Raw genomic sequence first — 22,488 nt, forward strand, 5'->3', positions numbered from 1 at the left:
GAAATTACAACAAAATCAGAGCTTAGGTTCAAGATCCATTTGAGGAATTCAAGAATCAAGATTCAATCAAGACTCATCTGCAACCAGTTATGACAGGATCAGCAAGATTTGAACTTGAGAAGTTCAATGGGACAGGAGACTTTGGCCTATGGAGAGAAAGTTTGAAGGGAATTCTTGTTCATCAAAAAGTTGCCAAGGCTTTGAAACCCAAGGAAGAACTCACTGACAAGTTGCAGAAGGAAGAACTTGAAGATATGGAGGAATTGGCATATTACACTATCATAATGTACTTGTCCAATACAGTGAGAAGAAAGGTTCAGAATATGAAGACAGCTCGAGAACTATGGAGCAAGCTTGAAGAGATTTACATGAAACCCTCTCTAACTAACAAGATTAATTTGTTAGAATCTTTATATGGTTTTAAAATGTCTTCTCATTTGTCTTTGGATGATAACCTTGATGTATTTAACCAAATCATTATAGGGTTGGCTAACTTGAAGCACACTGTTGATGAAGAAAGCCAAGCTGTCATTCTTCTTAGATCTTTGCCACCTGCATACCAAGAATTAAAGGCTGTGATCAAGTATGGAAGAGATACTCTCACCCTTGATGATGTTCTTGGAGCCTTGAAGTCCAAAGAACAAGAAATGTCCAAGGAGAAAGACAATGTCAAAGATGAAGCTTACTTGGCCAGAGGAAGAGACAACAATAGGGGCAGAGATCACTACAGAAAGGATCATTTCAAAGGCCAACATAGATCCCAATCAAGATCGAAATCAAGAGGAAAATACCATAAGGACAGAAAATGTTATTTCTGTGGGAAAGTAGGTCACATCAAGAGGTTTTGCATTGAGTTCAAGAACAAACTCAAAGAAGACAGAGAAAATAAGCATGATTCTGCTTCTAATGTTGAAGAATCAGATCGTTGCTCATCTGATGGTGACTTGTATATGGTTTCAGATCAAAGAATCACAAATGAATGGATTCTTGATTCTGGATGCACATACCATATGTGTCCTATTCTTGAAAATTTTATTGACTATAGGAAAGTAAATTCTGGTACTGTACTAATGGGAAATGACAATTCTTGCAGGGTAATTGGCATTGGAAAGGTTGCTATTAGGCACTTTGATGGTACTATTCGAATGCTACATGAAGTAAGGCATATACCAGAACTTAGAAGGAACTTGATATCACTTGGTACTCTTGAGGATGAAGGCTTCAGTTACAAGTCTAACAATGGTCATATGAGAATTGCAAACGGGTCTCTTACTATCATGAAAGGTGAAAAGAAGAATGGTTTGTACATTCTGCAAGGAGAAACAGTAATGGCTTGTGAAGCTAGTGTTGTGCAACACCAAGAAACTGAGATGGAACTGTGGCATAAAAGGATGGGTCACATGAGTGAGCAAGGGATTAAAGAACTGACCAAGCAAGGGCTCTTAGGCAATTTCAAACCGAACTCATTACCTTTTTGTGAAGCATGTGTGTTGGGAAAGCATCACAGATTGAAATTCATGGCTGGCCACCATTGTTCTAAAAGACCACTAGAATATGTTCATGCTGATTTGTGGGGTTCTCACAAGGTTGGAACTCACTCAGGTAAACACTATTTCTTGTCCATTGTAGATGATTTCAGTAGGCATGTATGGGTTTATTTACTTAAAACCAAAAATGAATGTCTTGAGAAATTCAGAGAATGGAAAATTGAAGTGGAAAATCAGTATGAAAGGAAATTGAAAGTGCTTAGGACAGATAATGGTTTAGAGTTCATTAATACTGAATTTGGCTTGTTATGTTCTGAATTTGGAATTGTTAGGCATGGAACTGTTAAGCACACCCCTCAGCAAAATGGTGTTGCTGAGAGGATGAATAGAACCTTGTTGAATAAGGTTAGGTGCTTGTTGATTAGTTCTGGCTTAGGTAAAATCTACTGGGGAGAGGCTTTGATCACTGCATGTTATTTGATTAATAGGAGTCCCAGTAGAGTAATTGATTTAAAAACCCCCTATGAAAAATTGCATGGCACTGCACCTAAACTGAATCACTTGAAAATATTTGGCTGCACTGCATATGCACACCAGAAACTTGACAAATTGGAACCTAGGGCAATTAAGTGTTTCTTTCTTGGATATCCTAAGGGTGTTAAAGGATATAGACTATGTCATGTTGAAAATGGAAAACCTAAGATTATCATATCTAGGGATGTAGTCTTTAATGAGCATGATTTCATGCACTTGATAGCCAAGGAAGGCAAAGGTTCTGATGTTGCAGGTACTAACAGGGATGACCTTGCTGAGTTGGAGATCAACACTTACAAGATTGAAGTCTCCATTGACTTACCCCACACACCAGAAGCAAGGACATCTCTTGAGGTGGAAACACAGGGTGCAGACACAACTGAGGCTGGTATAGATACAGCTGAGGTGGAAACCAGTCAAGATGATCAACCAGATTTGACCAACTATCAATTGGCTAGAGACAGGTCAAGGAGAGATATTAGACCTCCCAGTAGGTATGCTGAAGCTGATTTGATAGCCTATGCCCTGGCTGTGATACAATCTGAGAGTGAACCTGAACCAACTACCTATGAAGAAGCAATTGCATGCAAATCAAAGAAGAAATGGCTTGCTGCAATGGGAGAAGAGATGCATTCCTTGAAGAAGAATAGAACTTGGATTCTGGTGCCAAGACCAAAAGACAAGAAAGTTGTCTCCTGCAGATGGTTGTTCAAAGAGAAAGAAGGAATGTCAGAGGGTGAACCACCTAGATATAAAGCTAGATTGGTAGCTAAGGGATTCACACAGGTTGAGGGAGTTGATTACACAGATATCTTCTCACCAGTTGTGAAGTACAAGACCATTAGAATGATGTTAGCCATTGCTGCACACAATGACTTGGAAGTTGAGCAGTTGGATGTCAAAACTGCCTTCTTAAATGGTTTTCTGGATGAAGAGATATTCATGGAGCAACCACCTGGTTTTCAGGTGGAAAATGGAAAACCGATCCGGTTTGCACTCGCTTAAAAGGTCATTGTATGGGTTGAAACAGTCACCTAGACAATGGAATCAAAGGTTTAACCAATTTGTTCAGAGTATTGGTTTTTCAAGGTCAAAATTTGACTCTTGTCTTTACTACAAGGAACTAGGAACACCTAAGGCTGTGTACCTATTACTATATGTTGATGATATGATGATCATCAGCAAAGACAAGGCTGAAATACAAGTCATTAAGAACAAACTCAACTCTGAATTTGAAATGAAGGACTTGGGAGCAGTCAAGAAAATTTTGGGGATTGAGGTCATGAGGAATAAGCAAGAAGGAAAGATGGTGCTAACTCAAAGAAGCTACATTGAGAAGGTGATCAAGAAGTTTAACTTAGATTCATCTAAGGCCACTGCAGTTCCACTTGCAGGGCACTTCAAGTTGTCTAATGAGTACTGCCCTAAAACTGAAACTGAAAGGGAAAATATGAGAGGTGTACCATATGCTATGGCTGTTGGATGTCTAATGTATATCATGGTCAGTACTAGACCTGATATAGCACATGCTCTAAGTGTTTTGAGTAGGTTTATGGCAAACCCTGGGTTAGAGCATTGGAATGCTGTAAAATGGCTGATTAGATACTTGAAGGGGACAATCAAGTATGGTCTGATCTATCAGAAAGACACATCTGATGTGAGGTTAGAAGGCTATGTTGATGCAGATTATGCATCAAATAGAGACAATAGGAGGAGCACCACTGCCTATGTATTCATGGTTAACAAAAGCTGCATATGTTGGAAATCACAACAACAACCAGTGGTGGCACTGTCAACTACTGAATCAGAATTCATGGCCACCACTGAAGCTTTCAAGGAAGCTATATGGTTACAAGGAATACTGCAAGAGCTGCTACTGCTCAAAGACAAAGGGACAGTCTATTCGGATAGTCTGTCATCTATTCACTTGTGCAAGAATCCCGTATACCATGAGAAAAGCAAGCACATTGACATTAGATTGTATTGGATTCGAGAGAAGATTGAGGATAGGGTTCTGGAATTGGAAAAGGTGCACACAAGTGACAACCCTGCTGACATGGGAACAAAGGTTCTTACTTTCAGTAAACTGATGCATTGTCTCAGTTTGCTGAACATTGGTTCTTGCTGAACATTTCGAGATATCACATCATCAAGGCTTCAGTGAAAAGACTCTGATAAATTGCTTTAGAGAATCAAGGTGGAAATTTGTGGAAATTGATCCTCTAAACCAACTTATTATCCAACTCATTTAAACCAACTAACTTAACTAACATTCGGTTATGTTAGTTAGTTAGTTGGTGCTATCCTTGTTTGAGTTAGGACTATATATAAGTCTAGTCTTTTCACTTCTAAAAAAAAATAGAGAATATAAGGAAGACAGAGAGAGAATAAGAGAGAGGATTAGAGAGAATTGCTTAGGGTTCTAAGCTGAGAGTTCTGTTCTTGAAGAGGTTCAAGAACAAGGGGTGTACTCGGGTTGATAGAGAGAAAACTGTGATTGTTTTCTCTGGTGTGTATCGAGTACCATCTGAGCTGTGATTGCTCTAGTTATTGTAATTGTACTGTTGCTCTCTTATTCACATATTAATGAAGATTGGTGATGTTTCTCAGCTGGAGTATGGCCAGGGATCAGATTGATCTCTAGGACCGGAACCAGGATAAAATCGTGTGTTGTTCTTTGTTTGATTTCGGATTTGATTCATTGTGGAGATTAATTGGTTTATGTTCATTTTACTGTCAAAGTTGTGAGTTCATTGCAGATTTTATGATTGAATCCTCAAGGTTATTTCCGCTGAAATTACAACACCAGTAAAACACAAAACAGGACAACTCAAAACAATAGTAGAACACTAGTAAAACACCAATAAACACTTAACACAGTATACTGCAGTATGAAATTTATAAAAAAAATACAGTAAAAAAGTAAAAAATACCGTCTGACAGTATTTTTGTAAAAAAAATAACAAAAGTTAGTATACCATGTAAATTTCCCTTATTTAAAATTAACTTTTTTTTTTTTGGTATGTTTTACGATTTTTTTTTTTATATATGTTCATAGAAGAAAAAGAATATTATTTTCATATTGCTATAATATTATATTATATTTTTACATTGTGAAAACAATAATTTTTTTGGGACAACATTAAAATGACTGTGTTAAACAAATATCCGTAAAAAGTGAAAAAATAAATAAATAAAATAAAACAAAACAAACCAAAACAAAAAAATTATTCCTAAAAAAACGTAAATTTTTTGTTATTTTAAAACATTTCAGAAAAAATAGAAGAGGCCGATCAATCACTACAAAAAAAATTACTACTTTTAGTGACAACTTTTTATTCACAATATATATTTTTTGTGACTAAATATGACTTTTAGTCACAACAAAAAGTTACTTGTGACTAAAACATAGTATTTAGTTACAAGTTGTCACTATATAGTTTTAGTCACACAAATATTGTGACTAAAAACACATTTAGTCACAACAAATTGTAATTTTTGTGACTAATACTTTTAGCCGCGGATCTTTTAGTCATAACACAATAATGATAATTTATAATTAGTCACAACTTTTTTATTTTTAGTCACAAATTTTTGTTGTGACTAAAAGTAAATTTTTTTGTAGTGAACCCCAAAATTCGTATTGTATATATGGGTTGGAAAAAAGATGAAAAAAATTACATTATATATCCATTTTACTTTATTTGTTTTAATTTGTATCTTTATTTTTATATTATTTAAGATATATCCACTTTTATAGGTGATGTCTTTATTAAACCCCTTAAGTTAATGTAAATTAGTGCTAGACTTAAGTGAAGGATGATGGTGGATATATCTTAATAAATGTCAATTAGGATTTTTGTCCCCTGAACTTTGATATGTACCAAATCATGCCCTTGAACTTTTAAGGTCGTTAAAAATGCCCCCTGAACTATTGAGATTGTTGGATTTAAGGACTTTTGTCTAATTTCATTCAATTTTACTATTTCAGTGATTGTTTATATACTAAAACATGCTTCTTAGACTTTTATATCTAGCAAATCATGCCCCTCGAACCTTGACATGTACTAAATTACGACCCCTGGACTTTCATCCATGTTAGATTTTTTTTATTAAAATTAAAAAAAAAAAGTCATTAAATCTAACAATTTCAATAGTTTAGAGAGCATTTTTAACGATCTTAAAAGTTCAGGGGGCAAGATTTCATACATGTCAAAGTTCAGAGGACAAAAATCTTTATTAGCCTTTAATAAAATATACTATAAAAATATTTTTAATTAATAAATAAAAAAAAATATTTCTCAATTTATCCCATTTCTAGGTTATTTCTAGCCCAATCAACCCAACTCGGCCCGTTACTTAATAATAATAATTACAGGAAAACTTACAAAAATACTGGAATTTGGGTTAACTTTTACAAAAATACTATCACACGGAAATCTTTTCAAAAATACTGTGTTTTTATAAAACATCATTAGAACACAAAATAGAACAACTAAAAATAACAGTAGAACAACTAAGAAATAACAGTAGAACAACAGTTAAAACTTAACGCAGTACACAGTATAAAATATATACATTATTTTTTAAAAAAAAATTGCTGTACAGTATAAAAATAAAAAAATTAAAAATTTGAGGTGGTGTAATTATCAATAAACATCTTACCCCTAACCCAACATATCTGAACTGCCTCCATCTCTCACTCTCTTTAGCAATTTTTATGCACTCCACACTCTCCCAGCCAATAACTCACGCACACAGTGTTTTTTTTTTCTTTTATTCTTTGGTCTGGTCTTTGCTTGAAAAACTCAGAGGATCTTGCCTCACTCTCATTTCAAACCGTCGGCAAAGTTTCACACATCTCAGGTGACAGGTTCGAATTCGACCTTTTTTTTTTTTCCCAATGATAGCTCAGTTATTATCATAAATTGAATGGCTGAGTAAACTACTTGTGGAAATCGATTTTTATAATTTTTTGTCATATTTTGGATAATATACTCTGCACTTTGATCTGAAAAGGGCTTGGATTTTACTTTACTATCAGCCACTCAGTTTGCTGGAAATATTTACACTATGAGCTTTTTGATAGTTTCACATGCAAAGTTTAAGGCATCATAACTTGGTCTATGTGTGCGCCTATAAACAATTATAGCCATATATTGCACCTTCCCAATACTAACAGAAGTGGCAATAAACTGTTTACGGCAATATTTTTACAATCTTATTCATATATTGTATTCTAATTTTACAATCTTATTCATATCGTATTCTGTTTTTACAATCTTATTCATAATAGGAAAGTATAGGTTTTTCAAATGTAAAAGCTATTGCAACTGGTTAGAAATATAATATTGTCGCCAAATTCTAGTTTATATAATGTGGAATTTGAAATTTGTTATCTTATTCTGATTTTTATTGTTGTAACATATCTATTCTTATTTTTGCTAGTTGCTACCGTATAATCTGAAATTTTAGTGATAAAAATTGATAACATTGTGATTTTCTTTGACTAATAAAATGATACTTTTATTTGAAAGCAAGTAATACTTTTATCTGAAAAAGGAGGAATAAAATAGTACTTTGGCAATGTATATCTGATCTTATTTTTTCACTCAATTATGTGAAGTGCAAGATCCAAACATTACCCCAAACACCACCTCAAGCTTGAGTTTGTTGAAGAAGGTAAAAAAATATTTGATGAATATTGAATATAGTTCTTTCTTTTATCATTTATCATGTTTATTAATTTATAATTATTTGAGTTTTCTTTTTTAATTGTAGACAATAAATTTGATGTAAGGGATCATCACCAAAAGAGAAGGAAGATAAGACTATTGAAAGTGTGAGATTTGCTAGTAATTTTTTTTTTTTTTTGAAATGGACCAAGCTCAGTAATTTAGTCATCGTCAGTTCACATATTTTGATGGGAAAAAAAAATAAAACGAATACAAATGGAGACGAATTTTTAGCTGAACGGGATATGAGTTAGACCTGGGCTTGGGCCATAATCATAGCATAGGCACATGCCACATTGACTTACAATAAAACGAAATTCACTTTCTGCTATGTGATCCTTTAGGCTTACTATTTACGAATCAATGGAATTGCCACTCACCATATCGAAAGTAGGAGCAGAAGGAGCCTCTGTTGATTCTTCCAGAAAGGAAGATTCTTTTGTCGTCCTCGGCCATAGCTCTAGCCAGAAAAAGTAGGACACAAGCATGATTTGTCTTTTTATTTTTCATAAATTGGTTTGAGTTGATATTTTTTTAAGGAAGATTAAAACTTATTTTAACTTAACATTATTAAAAACCGCAGCAGAAGCAGTAGTGCTAATACTTGTTACTACGAAGGAGAACGTCTTACTTGGCTTCTCCAATCCATTCAAAGGTTTTATTTCTCTCTATTTTTTTCTTTCTCTTTTGAGTTTTTCTCAACAACGTTATGTGTGTACGGATTAACTCTGCAGAAAGATAGAGTTGGTCAGAGCTGATGCTTCTTTACCTGAGAAGATATGGTTCAAGGTTAGCTTCATTCATTCGTCTCTCTCTGTGGTTCTATCGCTCTCTTGTTATGTTTGTCTTTGAGTTTCTTATCAATTTGGTTTGGCAGCAACAATTCTCAATTGGGGTCAATGAAGTTACTCGTGTCCTTGAACGCATGGCCATGCCTCACAACTCTACCACAAAGATTCAGCTTCAGGTTCATTGTCTCTTTCTTTAGTTTAGTTTTGTTTACCAGTCAATTCTAGCGAGTAATAACACACTAATAAATTAGAATATAGGCATTGCTTGTTGCTTCTGACTCCAACCCCAGATGGCTTACCAAGCATCTCCCTAGCCTGGCCTTGTCAAGGAAGGTACCACTATTCATTCTCAAAGACAACAAACAAGCTTCCTTGAGATTAGGTCAACTCGTCCACCTTAAGACTGCTATTGTTATTGGAGTTAAGGTAATAACAACAAATTACATAAAATCCTACTTTCATACCTTTCTTCCTTTCTTTCTGTTTTTAAAACTCATAAGATTTCTCAGGACAAACACAATTCTATCAACCAACTCTTTGCAGAAATTCTTGCCAATGATTTCACAAATGCAGAAACTCAATAAGCTGTCAAGGACACAACACAAATGCCATACTCATGTTTTTGAGATTTTGTAATATAATTTTGTAGATTATTGCCAAGAACAAAAGGGGAAGCAACTTTACATATAATTCTGTAGATTATTGCTCAAGTATTAACTTTTTGTTTCCAATCTATTACTTTATGTTCGGCTTGCTCTATTATATAGACAAATTTGCCTGGTTTACAGAAGTTGCAAGAATACATGATGAATGATCATTTTGTAGAATATGACATAGAAGGAATAGATCATAAAATTTATAGTGAAGGAATGGGTTTCTGCATTTGTGAAAGTGTGAAACCACTGGCAAGAATTAGTAGAGTTTAACATAAAAAAATTTAAATTGCCAACCTGAATAATCCACCCAAATTAAACCAAAAGAATTCGACCAAAATATAACTTGCCAATAAACCTAAACTAACCCAACTAACTTGATTAAAAGTTTTTTTTTAATATTTTTATTATATGTTATAATTTATAATTTCTATACATATTTTGGAAAAAGAAATATAAAATTCAAATTATATTTATATTTATCTCATAGCAGTCAATCCAACTAAATTTGCCTTATTACTTCAATTAATTGAAAAAAAAAAAAACTGTGGTGGTTAACTGTTTTAACTAAAATTAAATTAAACTTTGGATTCAAACTGTTTTAACTAAATTAAATTAAACTTGCTTTTGATTCGTAAATAGAAGCCTAAATGTTAGATAATAGTCCTCTTCGAGACAGGACAAATCTCCGAAATGCACTCTTCGAGTCAGTGCCAAACTCCCAATTGAACCAAAGTTCTATTTACTCAATCCATATCCCACAATAGTTATACAATTACATATTTATAGTGATTCACACCCTTTGCAAATTACTAATAAATCCCTACACTATTTCATAGTGTTACACTTTTCCACCCTTCAAAATCACCTTGTCCTCAAGGTGGTAAAATTAAAAATCAAATACAAAAAGTAAGCACAAAATATAAGAGATAAAAAACTAATTTCAGCCCAAAATGTTTTTAGCCCAATAGATAATAGCTCTCTTAACCCATTTGTGTGCTAGGCCCAAATCAATAGTAAAGCCTAAGGTACTTGATATGTCGTCTTCAACCTTGCAACCACCTTTTTTTTTTTTTTTTGAAGCCATGAACAGCCAGTGAGATCTCCCTCAGTTCTTCTTCCATAATCTTCAATCTTTGACCACGATTCTTCTTAGCAGTAACTAGGTTGATATATATATGTATGTATATATTTCAAAAAACCAGTAAACATATAGACGTCGTCGACTCTCTTCCAACTTATTTTCCGCGATCCGGCATGCCCACGCGTCCCTTCGCCCGGCAGTGACCACACTCCTCCGATGAACTTCTGCTATCCGGCGCGACCACGATTCCCATCTCCCATCTATGCTCTGATCTAGAACACGCCCAATTTCCTCCACCAATCGAAGGTGTCGTGGTCGGTGTACCCCTGTTGCAGCGGTATTCAGTGCCATCTCCGTCTTCCTCGGCGTTGGAGTTCTTCGAGCTGCCTTCGTTGATATAGATCGAGAATCCACAACATCCGATGAAGCCACGCCGATCTCCTCCTTCGGTGTTCTTCGAGCTGCCATCTTCGTCATAGATCGAGTCGACATTAATTGCGATCTACTTAGATCGGATCCAGCTGAAATGTCCCTGCCGACAAGATCGAGAGCCTTCTCCGATGGTGCCTGAGCCGAGGGAGCCATAGATGTCTCTGTTGATGAGCAATATTGCTCAACTCTAACATCTAATTCCTCCATGAGATGCACTTTAAATGCCTTCAATTAAGCATCGAAGAATCGATCAATACGAAGATCCAACTCCATCAACATCTTCGCAAGCTCTGTTTTCTTCATGGCTGAGAGTTCTTACAGTGAATCTTTCATTGTAATTGCTCTCAATGAAAGCACCAATTGTTAGATAATAGTCCTCTTCGAGACAGGAGAAATCTCTTAAATGCACTCTTCGTCAGTGCCAAACTCCCAATTGAACCAAAGTTCTATTTACTCAATTCATATCCCATAATAGCTATACAATTACATATTTATAGTAATTCACACCATTTGCAAATTATTAATAAACCCCTACACTATTCACTAAAGGGTCACATGACAGAAATAGACTTTTGTTTTAGGAAAATTCACACCTATATACATTATGTTAAAAACTAAGGATTTTTTTCATTTTTACACTTTAAAACAGTTTTTTTATATATATATTGTTGTCCTCAAAAGTGAGTGTTTTAATATTTATACTCGCAAGTGCACGAATCGTTTCGGAATATAATGTTCATGTAAGTGCAAGGTCGAACCCATGGGAGTTGACTAACATCAAAAGAAACTATTTCAAACAAAATAAGAATATTCTAACCTAGCTCCAAATATTTGATGGGATTGCAAAATAAAATAAAAGACAAGTAACTAAAATACTTAAGATTAAAGATGAGTGAGTATGAAAATGATTTTCAAATAAGATGTGTAAAATAAGATTATTAAGATATTAGAATCCACAAAATGCAAGTTCAATAATATTTATAAGTATATTGATTCCCAAGTTTTAGATATAGTTAAAATAAATCTCACCATATTTTCCAAAATAAAATTTTCATTTAAGTACAAGTTATTTTCAAAAATGTAGGATTTTTCTTCACTTATAAAATGTATAATTTCTAAGCATTAAATGTGTTACAATTTAATGAAACTACACAAAATTAAAGAAACTATGTTTAGGCAAAATATAACACTTATATTCTAAGAATTAGATGTAAACAATTTAATGAAAGACATTTTATCAAAGAGTATTATATTTTTGCATAATGAAGAACTAAGTAGAAATATGCTTTAACAATAAAAAATACATGATATTGAAGATGAAAAAGACATATTTTTGATAGAAAAATCCATGAACTTTATAGCACAAATGGGAAATCAACATACAAACATAAACACTATCTAGTTACATTTTGCTTCATCATCATCTTAATAATCTTTAAAAAAAGATTAGAAGCTCATAACTAGATAAAAATTACAAAAGATAAACATACTTGACATGCTCTTCAAAATGTAAAAATGGTAGAAAGAAAATGGTAAAAATGAAGAGTGTGGAATGGAGAAGTGTTTTGGGTTGAAGAGGTGTTTAGGGGGTGAAGAGATGTGATTTGAAATGGTCTTCCAACACCATATTTATAGGCAAAATTAGAGAATTAAATTAATCAAAATAAAATAAATAAAATGATTAATTTAATTAGTGTTGGGAAGAGAATGGATAAATAGAGTATGTGTAAGAGTATTGGAAAAAATAAATATTTGTTTGGATGGAAAAATAGTGAAAAGATAGGGTAAAAATAAATTATGAATGTTTATTTAGGTGAAATAAATTGGGAAGAGTAAATAAGTATTTATGTGTAATGTGTGGGAGAAAATGTTGGTATTTTGTATTTTCTAAATTTTTTTGGGCGGAGAGAAAAGCAAATAACAAGTCAATTTTTTTCTTCTTCTTTTTCTTCTGGAGGTACACTTGGCGAGGGCTGGTTGGCTGCTGCAGCTGACTGGTGCATGCGTGGCGAGCTGAGATTCGTTGGGCGCTGACAGCTGGGGACCACGCATGAGGAAGGCTGGCAGGCAGGTCTGGCGCACCACTTGCGCCTGTCTGGAGTGTGGCTCACGCACGCATGGGAGCCCTTCGATCAGTCAACGAAGGGTGCGGATGGGCTGTTGACTGTGACTGAGAGTGGGCTTCATAAAGGCTGATCTGATTTCCTTTTCTAAAATTATGCTTTTGACCCATTTCTTTAAGTTTTTCTTCATTTTAATCCCAATCTTTTTCTACTAAATACACCTAAAGATACATAAAATTAATTAGAAAACTAAAATAAAATTAAAAATAAATACCACATAACATATTATAATCAAATAATTATAAAAACACATAAAAACATATAAAATTACAATAAAGCTAATAAATTCAAAATTAATTAAAAACTTACTAAATTAATTAAAAACTTAAGAACTAAACCAATTTTTAGTTAAAAAAAAATGTGAAAAATAACTCTAATTTCTAGAGTTATCATATATATATATTTACGGAAATTTATATAAAAATTTACGGAACAACTTATATCGCAATTAAAATCCACATAGTGCCCTACATAGAAATTACCTCGAGCAATTCAAACCGTAAATCAAAAAAATAAAATAAAAAATAGTATACGAAATAATTCCTTTAAAAATTATTACTAATTTGTTAGATATATCCACATTCTATATTAATTAAATAAATTACAAAACATTCAAATTTAATTATCATTCTATTATGCATATATCTATTCTATATAAAATGTGGTTATATAACAGAATTTTCGGTTTATGAGAAATTATTGGGTGACTTTATTTTTTAAATAAAAAAATTAGTTAAACCTAAATATAATTAATCCACCTAAAGTGTTGCAATTAATAATAAATTTGTTTGTATTGTTTACTTTTTTATTAAAAATTATTTTCAAATTTTGATATTTAGAATTAGTTAAATTTTAAATATTATTTTAAATTAAATTTGAATGTTTTGATAGTTTAACCAGATTAGCATTTTCATTAATTGCAAAGATAAATTTAGGACGAATAATAATTTTTTTTTAATTACTATTACAAAGTATAATAGTAATTTTTGACACTAAGTATAATAGTAACTTTTGTTTTTATTTAAATCACTATTATGCTTTCAAATTTCAATTATTATCACTACATTGAATATTATAAATTTTAAAATGGCTAATTAGTAATTTTCCCCCATGAACTTTGACATGTACTAAATCGTGCCCCTGAACTTTTTTGGTCATTAAAAATTCTCCCCGAACTATTGAGATTGTTAAATTTAAGGATTTTTGTCTAATTTCATTCAATTTTACTGTTTCAATGATTGTTTATGTACTAAACCATGCTCCCCAGACTTTAAATCTACCAAATCATGCCCTTCAAACTTTGATATGAACTAAATCATGCCCCTTGAACTTTCATCCATGTTAGAATTTTTTTACTAAAATTAGACAAAAATCCTTAAATTTAACAATCTCAATAGTTCGGGAGGAATTTTTAACGGCCAAAAAAGTTCAAGGGGCACGATTTAGTACATGTCAAAGTTCGGGGGAAAAAATTACTAATTAGCCTTTTAAAATTATGATATTAAAAAACTAAAAACTAAAATAAAATTAACATACATGACTTGACACGTAACATCTATCCAGTTATTAATAAATGTGTATATATGTGCAACTTATCATATTAACTAAATTAATATATTTTTAAATATTTCTCTCACAAAAACAAAGATCAATTTATGACTAATGATTTTCACATAGAAAAATGGAAAAAGAAAACAATACTAAATTTGATACTATAGTTAGTATTTTTTTTCTATTGTTTTTAACAATATACCAACGCTAGTATTTTTTTTTATTAAGTGTTGTACAACTTATCATATTAACTAAATTAATATATTTTCAAATATTCCACCTCACCAAGCATTTTCTAAAATTTTACCATTGGAGATGCTCTAAGAGTCACCTAGATTTGTGTGCATGGTTGATGATTCACTTTATTTTTTACAAAAAAAAATTATTTAATAAAATAAATATTGACTTCTCTATATAAGTCATATCAAAACAACGGAATAATACATATTTTCAAACACAACAGAAAAAATTTCTCTTCTTCCTTACGATCTTTCTCAGAGCATTTGTTGGAGTATAATATAGCGATATCATTCAGAGCAAAATGATTCGTACAGAGACTGTTTTATCCTAAAAACGTCGTGGTTGCTAGACTACTGTGCACACTTTAAGCAGAGCCACAAAACGTCTTAAAAAGAGCGACATAGTCCGCGACTCAACCAGAATCTTTATTCGGTAATTCGTTCCAATTTTACTTTTTTAATTCAGAATAACAATTCTTGCAAGTGATTTAACAAATGCAGAAACCCAATGAGCTAACAAGGGCACAACACTAACAAGGGCACAACACTAGTGTTATGCTCATCTGTTTGAGATTTGTAATATAATTCTATAGAGTATTGCCAAGAGTAAAAAAGGGGAGCAACTTTACATATAATTCTGTAGATTGTTGCCAAAATATGTTTTGCTCTGTTAATAGTCAAATTTGCAGAAGTTGCAAGATTAAATAATGAATGATTATTTTGTCTCTATACAACAATATGACAGTAAAGGAATGTATCGTAAAATTTAAACACTGGCTTGGGGGCTAGCAGTTGCAGACGACGACCCAACATTTTCATTAGCCCTACCATTGGTCACCACTTTGCCTGACTTCTTGTTCTTTGGTCTTTGATCATCATCTTTGTCACCTTCATTCTTTTTTACCATCATTGGTTGAAACTGCCACATTAAAACATATCAACATCAGAAAACACTACCCTAAACCTATGATACATATAAATCATAGAATTATCATACAAACCTGATAAATGGAGTAGATAACATTTCTTCTCAATTGACCCATCATTTCTAAGAAGAGGTTGTAGCCTTCAAGCTTGTATTCAATAAGTGGATCCCTCTGTGCATATCCGCGCAAACTTACAGCTTGTTGTACAAACTTAAGCGCTTGTAGGTGTTCTTTCCACAAGCGATCAATATTGCTTAAGACCAAGAATCTTTCAGCTTCCTTCATCAAACCCGGTGCTTGATTGTCCACTATTTCCTGATACATCATCAGGAGATATACATTAGACACATGAAACAACAGGGATGCTATGATTGAGGTTCGAGTTTGTAGCTATGTCTCTCTCTCTCTCACCTTTTTCCTCAAATATGCTTCACGACCGCGAAGACGAAGGTAATCCTGCAACTCCTCATAGCTTGAACCATTACTCTTGAGCAAATCTGGTGTCAAATCATCCAAAAGATAGCAATACCTGAGAAGAGGATAAAGTAAAATTAGAGGCAATTCTGTTCAGAAACTAAAACTTTGCAGCCACATCTTGGACTAGAGATGGATGGTATGTTTTCATTTATCAAGCAGAACATTGCATTACTCTAAACTAAGCATAGACAACAGAAATGCAGCTTACTGCTGAAGTTTGGCAATGAGCTTCTCAAGATCCCAGCTTTCCTTTGGAGTATCCGGACCAATATTTGCCTATTCATTAACATGACCAGGTTTAGAGAAATCTAGTTTTTATTTATTATAAAAAAGTTTTGAAGAATGTAAAATGTATAAACATCATAGCACTGCCACTGCTTTTCCAAGCATTTACCTCTATGATGTCATCCATTGTCAATTCAGCATATTCCATGATAAGAGATTGGAGATCATCAGATTCAAGGGCTCTCCTTCTTTCAGTATATAAGCGGTCTCTTTGGCTATTCAATACTTCATCAAATTCAAATAATTGCTTTCGAATATCAAAAAAGTAATTTTCTACTTTTCGCTGAGCTTCATCGAGTGATTTGGTTAGCATTTTGGACTCAATTGGCAGATCTTCAACTCTGAAGGCTCTCATTAAACCCTGCGAGTAACAGTACAATAGATAAGTTCTAACTATCCCTTAGCACTTTTAAATTTCAAAATTTGTACCTGAATTCGATCTCCACCAAACACACGAAAGAGGTTGTCTTCAAGACTCAAGAAGAAGCGAGAACTTCCTGGATCTCCTTGCCGGCCACTTCGACCCCGCAACTGGATAATACAAGTTAAGAGTCAAAACTATAGCATTCATTACAAAATATTCCTCATATTTAAACACATGTTAAGAGTGATAGAGCAAATGTTTTCAAACACATTCAAGCAGTACCTGATTGTCAATACGGCGAGATTCATGGCGTTCTGTGCCTACTACATGAAGTCCACCAGCTGAAACAACCTGCAGTAAAAAGAAAACTATGAAAGAACTGCCCAAACTGTGGGAACTTCGACTTGGGGGAAATAAACTTACCTTGTTCCTTTCTTCCTCGGTGTATATCTTATATTCTTTAACAATTTCCTTAAATGCATCCCTCAGCTTGGCTATGACTTCATCCTGAGCAGGACCCTACAATTGCAAATAAAGATGGCTTAAAACCGATATGGTACAAGTGTATTCTATGCAGTTTGATTTCGGTCTGACACAATAAAGTGCAAAAGGAAAACTAGTATTTTCTGTAAAATTATTTTATTAATTTGACCTTTTCGCAAGAATAAGATAGACGCTCCTCTGCTTCAAGTTCAGTCAACAATCTTTTGCCCCATGTTTGGGCAGCTAATTTTACAGCTTCCTCGGCCAACTTCAAATTCTCCTTGGATAGATTGCATGGAAATAGCTTTTCGTCAACCTGAAAGATAAATCATTCTAAGTTATAGACACACCAAAAGTGTTGCACAGTATAATTTCGTGATATGAGAAGAGAAAGTAAAAAACTTAATCAAGAGAAACAAAAAACATACCTTCCATGTCTTCTTAGGAGGAAGTTTCTTTATTGATACAACACCCTCAATTGGTTTAACAATACTGAAATATAAATGTAAACAAGTTAATGCCCGAAAACTCTGTAGTTACTGGTATATGATTTCCATTGCGCCATGTGCAAAGAATAGCTTATGAAAAGCAGAGCTGCTCCTTCACTTTGCTATTGATTATGCATATTCACCTAAACAAGTTGAATAGTCTATCATGCATGCAAAGAGTTTGGTTGTTTCTAGTGACAGTCAGTTATTCTATTATACAAGCGATTCATCAATTTCAACAAGATTATCATACAATAGAAAATGCTTGCCATGAAAGCAAGATTTGTGGTGGATCATGCCAATGGAGTAATAGTTCAGTTTGAAGATTGAACCAATTTGCATCAGTACTAATAGGATATGATAGCCATTCTCCAATATGTATGTTGAAAAAGAAATCAATTATAATAAAACTTTGTTGGACCTTGGCATTAGCATCTCCCGTAGCTTCAACCTTGCCATAAATTCTGCATTACCACCTAGGATTATGTCCGTTCCACGACCTGCCATATTGGTAGCAATTGTCACTGCTCCTAGTCGACCACTCTGTGCAACAATCTCTGCTTCTCTTTCCACATTTTCTGGTTTTGCATTTAGAACCTATATACAATAACAATCTATCAAAAATAAGAGTATACTACAACCACAATTGTCTCAAGAGTATAACATGTAACCTACAATACCCCGTGGATATTGCTTTTATCAAATTACTTATTTTTTTTCCCGTATAAAATAGGTAACAAGATTTGTGCCATAAAGACCAAAAGATCACACCTCGTGCGGAATTCCAGATTCTTTCAACTGCTCAGACAATGAGTCACTCTGCTCAACACTTGTCGTGCCAACAAGCACAGGGCGACCTGTCTTGTACATTCTAGAAATCTCTACCACAACCGCTCTCCATTTTCCTGATGTTGCTCTGAAAACTACATCAGATTCATCCTGTGGTGGCGAAAAAGAAAAAGAGAGTGGAAAGATAGTTAGAATGGTCAAAAGGCATTGAATGTTCAGTACCATGAACTCAAAAGCAAACATATGTGCCATTGTTTCATCAGTTTTCTTAACTTATAATAAAACGTAACTTTATATCCACATTTTTGGCATTAATTCTCCATTACAAGATGAAAGGAGTAAATTAGAACAAACCTTTCTCATCATAGGTTTATTTGTAGGAACTACTGTAACTTTTAGCTTGTATATGCTTTCGAATTCTGTGCTTTCAGTTGCTGCAGTGCCAGTCATTCCACAAAGTTTTGGGAACTGGAGTGGCAATACATAATTATGTGAGAGTTAATTTCCACAAATGCACCATTTGATACGTCTAGAAAAAGAATGCCCCAACCTGGAGAAAGAAGTTCTGGTAACTAATTGAAGCCAGCGTAATGGTTTCATTCTGGATGGGCAAACCTTCTTTTGCTTCGACTGCCTGGTGAAGCCCATCACTCCACCGCCTTCCCTAAAAGAAAAGGACAAGTGACTAGCCAGTGTGATTATGTTCCTCCATGAACTAAGAACTATATATTAGCATTAGCTATTACATGAAAATTAAACAAACCCTTAGCAGTATTAACTGACAGTATAATCGATTATAGAAGTTCCATCGTCTTCAAAATAAAAATAAATAAGAAAAACAATTAAAGTAAAGAGGAAGAAAATTTGTCAATAGGCTCCATGACAAAGAAACTCACTTGCATAACTCGGCCAGTAAATTCATCTACAATAAGAACTTCTTTCCCACGGATGATATAGTTTATGTCTCTAAGAAATATTTCCTTGGCTTTAATTGCATTCAGAACATATGATGCCCATTGTTCTCGGGGATCATATAAATCTTTGACATCCAGAATCTCTTCAGCATCTTCATAACCCTGCTCTGTAAGTAGAACTGTTTTTTGCTTTTCGTCGACCTACAGCAAGAAGGGCCAGTCATTTAGTAACACAGATTGTTTTCCTTTAGCTCACAACTACACACTAATTTTCTGTCTCCTGATAAAAGTCTGGACCTTGTTTCTTTCATACTTTTACGGTTGAAAAATTGTTCAATATCATGTTTACTTAATTGCTACGATGTTTGTCTTATATTCTTACAGTGTAATGTACATCTCGCTCAAAGGCTGTAGCTATCTTTGCAGCTTTATAATAACGATCACTAGGTTTTTCCGCTGGTCCAGATATGATGAGAGGTGTTCTTGCCTCATCAATAAGGATAGAATCAACCTCATCAATTATACAGTAATTAAAATCCCTCAACACAAGCTCATCGACACTCTGCATATGCAAGAAAATACAGTCAGAATGCATACAAGAAGTAAAGCAATTCTTGATCATAAAAGCTAACCACAGCAGAATGAAAAAGACAGCAGATAAAGCAAGAATTACTTTCCGTGGCAAGATTGTCCCTCAAGTAATCAAAACCCAGCTCACTATTGGTGACATAGGTGATGTCACACAAGTAATTTTCTTTTCTTTGCTCACTGGTCATGTTCTCTGCCAACAATGGAGTGAAAATATCAAGTGAATCAATTTTGAGCAGCAAAGTTTCATCATTAGAAGATAAATTTGAAGCTTTGACTATGTTATAAAGAAAATATATACCAAAGAAAGTTCATAGAAGTAACGGAAGTAGATTGATACAGGAATCGAATCTACCTCTGTTAGGAAAAAAAATAAACTAAAACAGAAGAGACAAACAAGATATTCAAAACTGTATGGGGCTGGGAAGGAAGCACTAGAGTAACATTAGAGTTTGAAGTGTCACTTTACAAGTATAGGAGAGAATGTGTGTGACTCAAACGAGAGATAGCAAAAAACTATTTATACTAGTCATTTCTAGTAAGGTAGAGAGATGACATCTCCAAATGGCTAGGATCCTTTCATAACCTATCCAATTACAACTTACAAGTAATAGTAACAAGAACAAAGGTACAAAAAGCGGAGTATAAGATGTGCATTAGAATGAGACATACGTTGAATTAGGCCAACCTTCAATCCAAGAAAGCGAGGAACCTGACCAACCCACTCGCAATCTCTTCGAGCCAGATAATCATTGACAGTGACAACATGAACACCTTTTCCAGTTAATGCATTCAAATAAGCTGGTAAAATAGCTACCAGGGTCTTTCCTTCACCAGTTTTCATTTCAGCTATTTCTCCCTTGTGAAGAACCATACCACCTAACGAATAAAAAAAAAAAACAAAGAAAAATAGGACTGTAATAAGCCCATCGAATATAGACATGCAGATCTTTGATATAAGCAAAAATACTGTGATTAAAGATAGAGATGTAGAACTCCAACAAAGACAGGATAAAGGTCATTGCTAGATATGAAGTGTGTATTTTTAAGAATATCCACAGTGAAACTAATGTGAAATTTAATACTGAAGACTTATTGGGTGATCTGATTTATAGCAAGATGACTCTGTGACAAAGTACTAATAATACTTTCTTGATAAAGCCAGTGTGTTTCTTTCCCCACAAATTTAACATATATGACTCATTAAGTGGTCTGAAATTCAGCAAGATGACTCCACAACCACAAGTTGAATTGAACACAGTGGATTTTCCTTAGTGATAACACATTATGAGTTGTAAAGAAAGATTGATTTGACCCTTCAGAGATGACCCAAAACAGATGACATAAAACACCTATTTCAGCTTACTCATGAGGGAAACTGGAAGCGAACTAGGAATATGGGGGCCAGTTTCAGGGGTGCTCAACGTAGTAATGATCAGTTAATAACCAAGTTACTTAAATGGAATATGATCAATCAACAATCAAACGAAAACATATTCTTATAAATATACTATCGCATGGGTATTACTTATTAGTACCTATTAGTTGGACATCAAAGGGACGAAGGCCTAAAACTCGTTTGGAAGCCTCTCTTACAACAGCAAATGCTTCCTGCAATTCAACTCAAATTATAAAATAAAAGCATATTACCATGAGATTTGTAGTCATATCACTATTGAAAAAGGCTACGCTTACAGGCAAAAGAGAATCCAAAGATTCGCCCCGCTGAGCTCGCTCTTTGAACGCCGAAGTCTTCTCCCTCAGCTCCGAATCAGACAGAGCAGACACCTCAGTTTCGAACCTGTTAGTTGCAGTGACAATAGAAGCGTACTGCTGCCTGGTGGATTCCCCAGTGTCAGTCCCTTTGAAAATCCCACCTAAGAGTCCTCCCAACGAAGCAAAAGCTCGCATTTGATGATGCCTTTTACCACTCCCGAGTTTCGACGTTTTGGGAGGAAAGAGGAAAACTTGACTAAATTTCGGAGCGAAAATGGACTGACCCATTTGAGGTTTACGACAGAAGTCGTTGAGAATATGAGAACAGTCGGTGCAGAGAGGTGAAACAGACGGGTACTGATTGGCCAGAGGCGGCTTATACAAGGGTGTCACCATTGTTGAGCTAAAAATAGAAGAGAAGAAGAATGAATTGTACAGCAGAAGTTTGAATGAGAAAGAAGTAAGGGGCGAAAGGTAGCGTTGTACTATGTGTTGTTTCTGGGTTTTGTGAAGAAAGCGAAGAACAGAGCAGTGTGTGTGGGGGAGATAAGGTGTGTGCGTGTAAGCCAATATGTGACTGACTCTGACTCTTTCTCTAGTTGAAACTTTAAAGTTAAAAACTTTCCAAGCTGGAAAAGATAAACAAAAACGGCTTCGAATGTAATCCAAACTTGAGTTTCTTTCCGATTTTCAAGGACCTTAAATAGAAAGCACTTTTAATTTTATAAAAGTATTATTATTTGGATAATTTATAAATTTATAAACATTAAGCCTCTGATCCGACGGTCACCATTGCATGTTTGCAACTTTTAATAATTCAATAGCAGCC

At 34.1% G+C, this 22,488-nt stretch overlaps 2 protein-coding genes across 6 annotated transcripts; one reads left to right on the forward strand and one right to left on the reverse strand.

Moving 5' to 3' along the window:
• Positions 1 to 6,669: 6,669 nt before the first annotated feature.
• LOC133028960 (uncharacterized) lies at positions 6,670 to 12,980 on the forward strand. Of its 5 annotated transcripts, none has more exons than XM_061107997.1 (9): positions 6,670 to 6,887; positions 7,648 to 7,703; positions 7,803 to 7,863; positions 8,101 to 8,229; positions 8,343 to 8,411; positions 8,491 to 8,545; positions 8,634 to 8,723; positions 8,806 to 8,973; positions 9,091 to 9,337. In XM_061107997.1, the coding sequence occupies exons 1-9, from the start codon at positions 6,742 to 6,744 to the stop codon at positions 9,181 to 9,183; spliced, it is 867 nt and encodes a 288-aa protein (XP_060963980.1). In that variant the 5' UTR covers positions 6,670 to 6,741; the 3' UTR covers positions 9,184 to 9,337. The 5 variants fall into 5 exon arrangements, with proteins under 5 accessions (XP_060963980.1, XP_060963983.1, XP_060963979.1 ...); XM_061108000.1 differs by lacking the exon at positions 9,091 to 9,337 and adding an exon at positions 12,674 to 12,980 and having other exon boundaries at positions 6,672 to 6,887; positions 8,340 to 8,411; XM_061107996.1 differs by having other exon boundaries at positions 6,674 to 6,887; positions 8,340 to 8,411.
• A 2,249-nt stretch (positions 12,981 to 15,229) lies between these two features.
• On the reverse strand, positions 15,230 to 22,384 carry LOC115713739 (protein translocase subunit SECA1, chloroplastic). The gene is made up of 20 exons (XM_030642235.2): positions 21,639 to 22,384; positions 21,482 to 21,554; positions 20,616 to 20,822; positions 20,033 to 20,136; positions 19,738 to 19,917; positions 19,338 to 19,556; positions 18,992 to 19,105; positions 18,796 to 18,909; positions 18,424 to 18,591; positions 18,074 to 18,249; positions 17,593 to 17,656; positions 17,334 to 17,480; positions 17,105 to 17,200; positions 16,964 to 17,032; positions 16,747 to 16,848; positions 16,427 to 16,678; positions 16,241 to 16,308; positions 15,967 to 16,084; positions 15,631 to 15,870; positions 15,230 to 15,548 (listed from the first exon to the last, which is right to left on the reverse strand). The coding sequence occupies exons 1-20, from the start codon at positions 22,053 to 22,055 to the stop codon at positions 15,396 to 15,398; spliced, it is 3,081 nt and encodes a 1,026-aa protein (XP_030498095.2). The 5' UTR covers positions 22,056 to 22,384; the 3' UTR covers positions 15,230 to 15,395.
• Positions 22,385 to 22,488: the final 104 nt, after the last annotated feature.

This window comes from Cannabis sativa, unplaced genomic scaffold (genome assembly GCF_029168945.1).
Source record: "Cannabis sativa cultivar Pink pepper isolate KNU-18-1 unplaced genomic scaffold, ASM2916894v1 Contig3, whole genome shotgun sequence".
In the NCBI taxonomy this organism is placed as follows: Eukaryota; Viridiplantae; Streptophyta; class Magnoliopsida; order Rosales; family Cannabaceae; genus Cannabis; species Cannabis sativa.